Source organism: the organism of the source record quoted next, unplaced genomic scaffold (assembly GCF_019419815.1).
Source record: "Pyrus x bretschneideri cultivar Hongxiangsu unplaced genomic scaffold, Pyrus_bretschneideri_v1 Contig29, whole genome shotgun sequence".
Taxonomy (NCBI): Eukaryota; Viridiplantae; Streptophyta; class Magnoliopsida; order Rosales; family Rosaceae; genus Pyrus; species Pyrus x bretschneideri.
Window position 1 is genome coordinate 5,155,789 of NW_025999601.1, and position 11,918 is coordinate 5,167,706.

General features: G+C 35.3%; 1 protein-coding gene across 2 annotated transcripts; it reads left to right on the plus strand.

The window, feature by feature from the left end:
* The first annotated feature begins 7,984 nt into the window (after positions 1 to 7,984).
* Positions 7,985 to 10,606, plus strand: LOC108866988 (L10-interacting MYB domain-containing protein-like). 2 transcript variants are annotated; one of them, XM_048588759.1, is made up of 4 exons: positions 7,985 to 8,351; positions 8,427 to 9,747; positions 9,828 to 10,059; positions 10,143 to 10,606. In XM_048588759.1, exons 2-4 carry the CDS (start codon positions 9,250 to 9,252, stop codon positions 10,592 to 10,594), a joined length of 1,182 nt encoding a protein of 393 aa, XP_048444716.1. In that variant the 5' UTR covers positions 7,985 to 8,351; positions 8,427 to 9,249; the 3' UTR covers positions 10,595 to 10,606. The 2 variants fall into 2 exon arrangements, with proteins under 2 accessions (XP_048444716.1, XP_009343745.1); XM_009345470.3 differs by lacking the exons at positions 9,828 to 10,059; positions 10,143 to 10,606 and having other exon boundaries at positions 8,427 to 9,118.
* Positions 10,607 to 11,918: the final 1,312 nt, after the last annotated feature.

Consider the following 11,918-nt stretch of genomic DNA (forward strand, 5'->3'; position numbering starts at 1 on the left):
CACAATATGTTTGTAAGTCTACAACCTCAATTCCAATTCCCATTTCAACTAATAGGTTGTTACCTTCTTTGGTGCAGGTACCCAATCGATTTCAAGGTGGTGGGAGCATTTACATAGACTTTAGGAACCAAAACACCACAATCAAGGAGGATCACTATCCCCTTCAATTCATAGAGCCATACTATGAGCACCTTGAGGAGCATGTTGGGGATGATGTACCCCTCCATGCCGTGGGTACTAGTGAAGCTTAACATGGCATATTCGTCCGGCTGGAAGATGTTAAAGTAAGTGCTTCTTGGGAGGCAACCCATGCATTCAACAAGGAAAAGATGGAACTTCCACTCCAAACCCAGATTTGCGTTTCTAAACTCTTCTTTTTGCTGCTTTATTTTATCATGCTTAGTTGTTTGTTATTTGTTTGCTTTATTTTATGGCATTGAAGACGAACTTGCACTTATCTGTTGGTCTAGTGAGGAATCGACTGAGTTATGCAATTTTTCAATGAGGCTCTGAATCTCTTTCACTATTCTGGGGACTACATGTCGATGATTGCCTTTATCTAGTCTGGGTTGGCCTCGTATCCCCTTTGGGTCGCCACATATCTTAGGAATTTCCTGTTTTGGATGCCAAAGATGCATTTCTCTAGATTAAGTTTCTTCTAGTACTTGCGAATCAAGTTGAATGATTCTACCAAGTCATCCAGATGATCCCCCTTCCACTTACTCTTTACGACCATACCATCAACGTATACTTCCATGGTTATGCCAATCTTCTTTTTAAAAATCTGGCTCACTAGCCTTTGGTAGGTAACCACGACATTCTTCAGACCAAACAGCATAATCCTGTAGCAGTAAGTGCCCTTGTCAACTACAAGATAAGTTTTCTCCATGTCAGATTCATCCATAGAATTCGGTTGTAGCCACTATAAATAGTCCATGAAACTGAGCCTTTCATGCCCTCATGTGGCGTCAACAAGTTGGTCAATCCGAGGGAGTGGGAAGCTATCATTTGGGCACGCCCTGTCAAAGTCCATGAAGTCTAAACATACCTGCCACTTGTCATTTTTCTTCTTGGCCAACATAAATCATAGCACAAAAGTTGAGGTTATTGCATTTTGGTCCAAATTAGGCTCAGAACAAAATCGTTTTGTCTTATTAAATGAGAATTAGATTTTCGTTTCATTTAGCTCCATTTAAATCAATTCTATGGATACAAAAAGCAAATGGCATTGTTGCATTCTAGTTTAATTAGTTAAAGGGTTAATTAATTAAAGAAATGATGATTATGAACCTAAGCCTACGATAATTGAGCTATGTGATTGGCCGCCTCTCAAATTTGTTTGAACCATGCGAATGCGTGGTGTATATTTTGGTTGTAATTTGATTTGATCAAATATTGTAAAAAAGCATAAGTTCTTCTTTACTTTAAAAGTACTTATCTTATGTTTTATTTGATATGCATGAAATTGGAATAGTTGGGTCCAACCCAATAGAGAAATCGGAAACACGCCTTAATATGATTAAACGAGTCACTAAAATCAATCACCATCCCTAGACCAAGATCCAACATTAGGCTCGTGTTGGATCAAATAGAAGGTTCATTGTCATCCTAAGGCCCAAGGCAACTATATAGTCCATCAAAGAATGCAAAGCTTATGTTAGTAGTGCCATATACTCTTGCTTTAAAAAAAGTTTTACTTGACTAGTGGGAGTATCATATACTACTAAATTACTCACATGGACCAATAGTTGTGATATGACCAAATTGTTTTAATGTGATTAAAATGCTTGCTTATATGTGATGAGACCAAAAACCCTCAACCAATCAAATATTAAGGTGAAAAGTGAGAGGGTGTTTTGAACACTCTTTTGTGGCATTCCACCATGGTAGGCTCTCTTCGAATGTACACAAGTGCACCACGCTTTAACCCTACATTACAGGGGCGCAAAGCATGCATTTACATTTAAGGAGTCTAATACACACATTTGATGTTGTGAAGGTAGGCAACGAGTGTGACCAATAAGAAGACATTTTAAGGTCATGCTTGAACCCTACACGAACAACCATGGTGGGTAAAACTTAACTAAGTGAATGAAGTGTCAATAAGAAGATATTCTAAGGCATAGATTCTCTAGAGGCCAAATAAGATAGGAACTTACAAGAGCTGTAAATAAGCAAGAGTTACTCTCTACTTAAGATTAATGCTAGCCAATAATCAGATATGATGAGATAGGCATGGTAATGGTGAGCCTCCCATACCCTGCTAAGAGTTTGCACCAAAACGCTTGAATTCCTTTTGAGGGATGTGAAATTTGACAAAATAGTAGGTGGTGTTGTTTGATTTAAAGACTTGGATCAAATGGCTTAAAATCAATCAATTTATATTCGTTATGTATTTATTTACCAATATATTTGCAAAAGCTATCCAAACTTGACAAAGAAAAGGTGAAGTTTCGCTTCCATACTTGGTACCACTATCCCAGAGATCGTCTTGAATGGATTGTATATGTACCCCAAATAATCCCATCCTCAACACTTTCTTATTGATAACATATTGATAGGATTAAAAGCACACCACAAAGTAGCACACAAATGTTCTATTAATTTTCCTTATTAACAATAATATTTGTCAATTGTAGCATATGAAAATAAGGGTCTTTCCCGCAGAAGATTGTTTTATCTAACTACTTAAAATGTCACAAAAACTGGGCTGCTGTCCCTACTGACCAGCCACCGAAAAATAATTATTAGACTGACTTACACTTATCTAAAGTCTACGAAATTTTATATGCAGATACTAGACACACAGAGCTACATTCACACAAATTTTTGGGATTTTTGGAGTTGATTTGCTATTTAAATTAAATCGAACAAAAACAGAACAGTGACAGATTTTTGAGTAGTTCACAAATTAAGAAAAACGAGTTAGGGTAATTGTTGTCCACCACCAAATAATCATACAAACATGTTATGTTTAATTCAAATTCCTTTTATTTCTGGATGAAGATGCTCACGTTGGCTCAATGTTAGAACTCAACCTATTACTCTTTCTTATGTAGTATGTTAAGAGAATGGCGTTTTCAACTTAACTTAGTCCCTAGCATGCAATCTAGAATGGTGTGTTCATAGATTTAACAAGTAGAAATCATTAAGAACGAAAAGAGTTTGAGTCATCACAAGGCATCGTAAGTACTGGCGTTGTCTTACTTATCCTAGAAATTGGTTCACATGTTAATCGTAATTAACAAGTACTACTCTAGAACATATGTAGGTCCTCATTCAACAAGGGCAGCCACACACATATTCATAGCATTAGAATCCTAGATATGCTTACTAAGTATGCATCCGTAGAAAACACATAAAGAATTCATCAATGAGACAAGTAGTGAACCAATTTTCATCCATTATACAAGTAATTCAAACAAAATGTCATAACAAACTTGCAATCATATTCCGGGCTTCAAACAGCCCCTAACTACTAAAAATTTAGTTACACAATCCTTAAGTTAAAACAAAAGATAGACATGAGTTTGAGAAAATAGAACCAAAAGAAATTGACTAAGGCTCTCCTCTCTTTCCTTCCTTCCCCAATGCTACTTTTAAACCAATTCTTGCTGCATCATTTTCTTCTCCTTAACTCACCCACTAATAGCCATTTAATGATGACAATAAGTGAGAGGAAATGTAAAACAATTGTAACTCCTTGGGTAGCCTTTATGCCAATTACTCCCTCTTAATCTTCATCTTTAATTCCATTTCCTCTGATATTTAAATAGGTGTCAGCTGGTTTGTTCTTGATTGCATCAGTTTTGGCTGCTAGATTTATTGCTTTCAATGCTTTCTTGTCAGTTACAAACTGCTCAACCTCTTGGCAACTTTTCCATGTTAAAACGGCCATAACTTCTTCTAGAAAAATGATATTAACAATCCGCAAAATGTTCCAGAAAATAGACATCCCTAGCTTTCCAAGCATATAAGGCTCATTCTCTAATTCATTCTGAGCTGTCCGCAAATTGCTTCCAAAGTCAGCTGACCTGCACAGACAGTTTTGACGAATTTGTTACTTAAAATTTCACTTGTGTTATTTTTCTTTTCTTTGCTTGACAAATCCTACAAAACACAAAAACAAAGTAAATAGCTCAAAAATATAAGGAACTAACTAAGAAAAGACAAGTGAATTTGATATAAAATATATATAAATATGAGCTTATCACATATCATTGGAATAACATGTTAGATATGTCTAACATAATGAGGATAACACAACTAGAAAATGTATCACCACCTTTTTATTGATAATTTATAATTTAAAGAAAATGTTAGATATGTCTTGAACAACTCTTGAATGTTTGTAATCTTGTTTGGAACAAGATAGTTGTTAAGGGATGAAAGTTCAACAATATGGAGAAAGATGATTTTGAATCATATGGACTAATGATGATTTTGAATATTGAGTGTTGAAGTGTTAAACCAGTCTACTAGATGGAAACTAGGCTATGACTTCACCTTTGTGTTCCTATCCAAATGGTTCACTAAGTTTATTGTAAACTATATAGTAAATAATAACCACATGCTCTCCAAATCATTTGATATGTATAACACAATTGAAATAAGTTTCAAAAATGGGAGTTTAAGGACCATGAATTGTAGTCATAGGAGAAGTCAAACAAAAAAGGAAAAATAACTCCAAGGGAACAAATTTTCTTTATGAAAGGATGGACATTGGAAGGGCTATTTGCAAGCATCGTCTTCAAGTGTCGAGAATACACCTTTCGAAGGTGTTGTAGATTGTTCTTGAAACAGTTCAACACATTTGGTTTTTCTACTTGAATGTCTATGTTTTGTAATCGTTGTAAAAGAGTGACTAATATGAAGTAGAAGATTAAAGACAGAAGAGAAAGCACTTCACATTCGGAACGTGAATAAAGATATAGATCTCTGTGAAAGCAGTTAGTACTTACTTCCTCATATGAACTACCAAAGAAATTGGAAAAACAAAGATTGTCTTTACATTCGAATTTGAATATGGTACTTAATTCCGTCACTATAATTTTAAGAGATGGATTGTTTTTTATTAATGAATAATTGAATTATTTTAATTCAATTGATTGTCTCTACATATTAGAGATGATGTTGCAATGTTAACTATTAAAATATAATGATGCATAAAACCCAAAAGGTTACAAGGTAATGACTAACAGTACTAAGGGCCTGTTTGGGATTGAGGTGCTTAAAAAAAAAGCTACTATGAAAAAAAGCTATGAAAATTTTTGGTGTTTGGTAAACTTTGAAAAACAGCTTTTTTTCAAAGTTGAGGGTGAAAAAAAGCCCAAAACCAAGAGATGACAAGAAGCTGCAATTTGCAGCTTCCAAAAGCTGCTTATTTTCACCCACACACGGGTGAACAGTAACCGGTTTAATGAAAATTTCCATAACCCAAAACTGCCCTCGGCATTTCCTTCACCGACGCTTGCCTTTCTCCAAAAACTCTCTCGCACGCTCTTCACCTCAGAGCTCTCTCGCCTTTCTCCGAACCTCAGGCTCTCTCTCGTTCTCAGAGCTCTCTCGCCTTTCTCCGAACCTCAGGCTCTCTCTCGTTCTCTCCTTCTCTCGATCTCGTTCTCCAGGTTTCTCCAGGTAAGCTTCTCATTTATGTGTTTGGATTTTTCAAATTAGGGATGGGGAGATTAGGGAAAGAGGGGTGGGAAGAGCAAAGGGATGAGGGTATGGGTGTCGGGAAAAACAATTGGGGATGGAGGGTGGGGAAAAATTAATTGGGGAAGGGTGATATGGTTTGTGGAAAAAATTAATTGGGAAAAAATTAATTGGGGAAAAAATTAGGGTTTGTGGAGGAAACAAAAAAGATCTGCTTCTGATTCTGATTTAGGTATATGTCAGGGCTAATTTGCTTTGAAGAAGGTCTGCTTCTGATTTGGGTATATGTCAGTGATAATTTGCTTTGCTCTGCTTCTAATATGTGAATTGTGCTTATGATTTGTCATGTGCTTCTGATTTGTCATGTGCTTCTGATTTGTCATGGGTTTTGCCTTGTAAGAACATGTATTTTTAGTAATTCACAGCTGCAGATGCATCTGTGTTTCTAGCTGCAGCTGCATATGCATCTGTATTTTTAGTAATTCACAGCTGCAGATGACAGAGAGTAGCATTTGTGTTTATGTTGTTTCTATCTGTTTTGTTTTGATTTTGCTACCAACAAGCATCCGCGCATTTTTCCAATGTTGTTTTCTTTCTACACGTTGCCATATCCAAAATTTTGAAATATAAATATAGTATGAACACAAAAACGCCCTTAGGACCATATCTATTTATGCCATTTCGAAGTCAAGCTGCAAATGTTAAAATTAAGTTGGTTCTAAGTACGTTGTATGTCCCATGGTTCGATTTTGTATAGGTCAATGTCAACGATGACATCTAGGTCAATATGTAGTGAGTTGATCTTTCTTTTCAGGTAGTAACCCACAAGTTCTTCTTCTATCGGGTGAAATCTGAAGCCTGGTGGAACACAAGATTCCATCTCCATTACTAATGTTCAGTATGTAGGCGCACCTGCATATCAGGCAAGGAAGTATGAGGAAGAGTAATTATTATACTTTTGACCAGCTATATATGTGCATGAGTGTTTATAGAGAGAGTACTACCAATCTTGTTGTAGTCATGTATATTCATCCATCATATGAAATAAAAAGAGTCATGTGATCCATTTTTTTCTCACAGACGTATTGCCTATGTAACAGTCATGGTTGTCATTCATAATCTTCTATATCTAACATTTTGTAGTCCCTTTCTTTATAACTTAGTTTCAATTTACTCTTAATTTGGAGAGATACTGAAGAAGGAATTCTATAAGTTTTATAGAACCTATTCTATAGGAGCTAAATTGTTAGCTAGTAATGATGGCGATTTCACTTTGTGGGAGCTGTGAGTGGTCCTGCATGTGTTTTTAGCTAAATGACTGCGGAAAAAGAAATCATGACAGACTAGTAGTGGATTGGAAACCACCACACACTAACATTAAAACATAGGATTATCTTATAATTAAGCTCAAGTAATTTGTTTTCATTAGTTGCATGGAGTAATTAGGCAAAAGTATATCGAACACAAAAGTTGGCCGAAAAGCTTGACTTTGCTGGCACAAGCATGTTATATTTCTTTGAGTGCAGTGCACTCCCTGCTTCCTACCTCCTGCTCGATCAATGTCTACTGGTAGTAACAGCGGTGCGAATTAAATTCCTTTAAGCATTTCATTTCATACCCAGGACATAGCTACACAATCAAAACTAATCAATTAAGACCAATCTAAGATTTTCATTAATTACCATGAGATTGTCAATTCGATCTATATAGTACAAACAAATCATTGATCGATCGATCGATGGATCATCCATAACACAAAATGTTAATTTTTAATTAACCGTAAATGTAGATGGATGACACAAACACTAGTAAGCTCATCAGTTAAAAGGCACTAAGAAATTAAAAAAAAAAATTACAATATATATGTTGTATAATATGTAGTTCTGCATTGGGTGGAGGTCTTGGGGCAGATCCTCGACGATCCATTTGGTTTTGTTACATGCCACGGTCATCTTTGCTTCATCGTTTTGACCTTTCTCCTTTTATATAGGGTTAGTAAAGTGTTATCGTCATAAATATTGCTACCAAGAAGGCAAGGATAAAAAGAAGTGTTCCATACGTAAGCCCTTTCTTTTTACCAATTATAAATAAGAATTAGAATTTTGTGATGAAAAGTAAATAAGGGTTAAATCCTGTATGTATATATTTATATATATATTGGTTATTTCTTGATATATTTATATATATATGTGTGTATTTATATGTATGTATATATACAAACTGTGAACCCAATTTGTGATGTAATGTATATGCTTGTTGTATGTGGATCATTTATCGGTTATTTTTTGGTTATATTACAATATCATTTGTTCGTGTTTTAATATATATATATATGTATATATACAAATCAGTAGTTGGTATCGATGGCAAAGAAGGGGGCATCTTCGTCAAATCCTGTAGCTACATGGAATGCGCACAATATATCAATATTTTGTGATCTTTGCATCAAGGAGGTTGAGGCCGGACATCGTCCGGGCACTCACTTTGACAAAGAAGGATATGCAAATATTAGAGCTAACTTCAAGGCAGAGACAGGGCATGATTATGAAAAAAAGCAACTGAAAAATAAGTGGGATGCACTTAAAAATGAGTGGAAGTTGTGGAAAGAATTGGTTGGTAAAGAAACTGGCTTAAGGTGGAATGCAAGCAAGGGTACCGTTGATGCCTCTGAGGAGTGGTGGAACAATAAAATTCAGGTTTGTGTATTTATCTTTTAATATGTATTATGATATCATGCAATATGTATTAACCATATTCTTTCTTACTTGTAGATAAACAAAGAATATGGAAAATTGCGAAAAAAAGGCATTAGTCCTGAGATGGAGGACAAGTTAGATAGGATGTTCTTGAGTACAATTGCTACCGGTGAACATGCCTGGGCACCTTCATCTGGAGTACTACCACCAGAGTCAAGAGAGGAATCTGTAGGACAAATTGATTCATATGAGGAGGAAGAAACTGAGACTATGCAGGATCTAAGGCAAGCAAGTAGGAAGGGAAAAAAAAGAGCGGCTAACCAAGGAGAATTGCAAAAGAAGAAGGTTGATAAGAAGGGGAAAAAAATTGGAGGTGCTGCAAAACTTTGTGGTCAAATTGACCGTCTTGTTGAAGCTTATGAAACTAGGAGTTCTGCAAACTCATTGATGAGGTCGCTGCATATAGGTAGTAGTATTCCGGAAGTGTTAGCGGTTGTTGCACAATTGCCTGGTTGTGAGCCACCTAGCGAGTTATGGTTGTTTGCTACATGTTTATTTTGTTCTGCAGAGAAGCGAGAGGTGTTTACTACGATACAAGATCCTGAAGTTCAGCTCACTTGGTTGAAATATATGTTCAACAAAGAACATTAAGAAGCTATAACTATGAATTAGAACTTTGTGTAGTTTGTACTTTGCATTAAGACTATGTGTTGAATGTGGCTTGTATTTTGTGTTTATTGAATGTTGGATTATGATTTCTTGTTAAACGTTGGATTGGCTTGTTCTTGAATGTCGGATTATGACTTCTTAGTGATTGTTGGATTATGACTTCTTAGTGATTGTTGGATTATGACTTGTGGAATGTTGAATTATGTGTTAGGTTACAGGTATATTCAATATGAACACCTCTGATGATGATGTTGAGGAGTTGGAGGATGGTCTAATTATATGCGCTGTAGCGAGAGCTGTTGAAACATATTATTTAAAATATGTCCACAAAACTCCATGTATGAATTCTTCCCATACAGGTAATATTTGGTTGATGGAAGTACTGCAAGGAAATGATGTGCGATGTTATAGAATGTTTAGGATGAACAAAGATGTCTTTTATAGATTATCCAATGACTTGCAAACTAATTATGGATTGAAAGGTTCAAGGAAAATGAATGCAACTGAAATATTAGGAATGTTCTTGCATATGTTGGGACATGGTGTGAAAAATAGATTAGCTCAAGAGAGATTTCAACATTCTGGTGAGACTGTTAGTAGATATTTTGGTGCTATGTTGGATATCGTATGTAAGATGGCAATAGATATTATCAAACCAATGGATTCGGAGTTTCGTGGCATTCCCCCAGAAATAAGGAGAGATACAAGATACATGCCTTATTTTAAGGTAAAATTTGACTCGTATTCTAACTTATTTGCAAACTATAAGTGTAGGTTGACGATTTTCTTTTATATTATTATTTTTAGGATTGTATTGGTGCCATAGATGGAGTGCATGTTGAGGCTTCAATACCACCTCCGGATCAAGTTCCATACATTGGTAGGAAAGGAATACCGACTCAAAATGTTATGGCTGCATGTAATTTTGACATGCAATTCACATTTGCTTGTGCCGGATGGGAAGGCACTGCACATGATACAAGGGTTTTTCTATCCGTGCTACGGAATCCAAATTTAAACTTTTCTGAGCCTCCAAATGGTAATCTTCATACTCTTATTATAACATTTTACATACTTGCTTTGTATAATTATTACAATACAAAACAAATTTTCAATTGTCAGGAAAATATTACTTGGTAGATGCGGGGTACCCACAAATGAGAGGTTATTTGGGACCATATAAAGGTGAAAGATATCACCTCCCGGACTTTCGTAGGGGTGCCGAACCAACGGGTCACAAAGAGGTATTCAACCACAGGCATTCTTCTCTTAGGAGCATCATTGAACGAACTTTTGGGGTATGGAAGAAAAGATGGGCAATTTTAAGGGATATGCCTAATTACCCGTTCAATAAGCAAGTGAAGATTGTCATTGCTACAATGGCTCTTCATAACTACATACGGAGGTATTCTGAACGTGATCGTCATTTTGATGACCCCAGGGACTTTTGTGAAGAAAGCGATAGTAGTGATGATGATGATGATGAATATCAAAATTATCAAGTTGAAGGATCACATGAGATAGAGGCATTAAGAAATAGAATAGCAACAAGTTTGATGAATGCATCTAATTAGACTACTTTCAAGTACATTAACAATATTGTACTAATGAATCCTAGCTATTCACTCTAAAATATTTCTATTAAAGTAGTTTGTCATACTAATTAATATTTAAGATAAAGTTTATAAATATTTTTCTTCTAAAAATAAAATATATTTAGTAATTCACTTTTATTTGTTAAGAAAATTAAATTAATAGCACATCTAGTAATATACCCTTTTTGGTCATTTCACACAGTCACAGCTGTTTTACAAAAAAGTTTACCAAACACTATGATACTGCTTTTTGTTTCCAAAAGCACTTTTACAAAAAAGTTTACCAAACACTTTGCTGGCTTTATTTCACAGCCGCTTATTCTCACAGCACAGCCACTTATTCTCACAGCAGCTTTTTTTCAAAGCACAGCAATACCAAACCAGCCCTAAGTTGTGACATCTTAAAAACATAAATTACAAGTCAGCCTTAGATGGATGCTTTGGATTGTTTGATCCGGATCCAATGCATTCTTGTTAAAATTGTATAAGGGCGAAAAGTTCGAATCTTTATTCTTTTGGAAAGAAGAAAGAGTCACATAGTTGTTGAGGTTAATTCACTCAGATGTTAATGGAATATGTCCACTACAAAATACTACTTCTGTTCAATGACATTCACCAAAGATCACTCTCAGTTACACTATCGTATATTTTGAATGAACACAAGTCTAAATACTTTGCAAAAGGTTTCAAAGAATTCAAGAATGTAGGTTGATGAATAGGATGTCTAAAGTATTTCTCTCCTTAGATTTGATCAAAGGAAAATGAACACATTAGAAGAGTTTTCTTGAAATGAATCAAGGAAAGTTGCATCATAAGATAATGGATGTCTTTATTAGGAGAAGGACGAATTCTAATTAGATGTAGTTCGTTACATATTATCAAATTACCCATATAAAGGATATACACTTCTAAGACAATATGATTGTCAATTAGAATGTCTTCCAAAATGTTTCACAACTCCATAGGATGTAGTTGAAAAGAAAGACAAGTCTTAATCAAATTAAGATTTGTGGTTGTCATGCATATGTCAAATAATTTGATGAATGTGTGCTAATAAGCAATGTTTGTTTGAGCATAGTCTTGTGGTATATCCTCAAGTCAATCTTAGGATATCACTTCTATAGACCAACTAACAAAGGTTGTTTGTTGGGTAGTCCATTATAATCCTAAAAACAAATTGTGCCTAAGATAGAGCAAATGAACGAGACATAGAACTCAAGGAATGAGTTCTTTGAGAGACAAGATGATACTCAATAAATTGAACAACCTAGTTCCTACCCCACAAGCTCTAAGATAGTCAAGA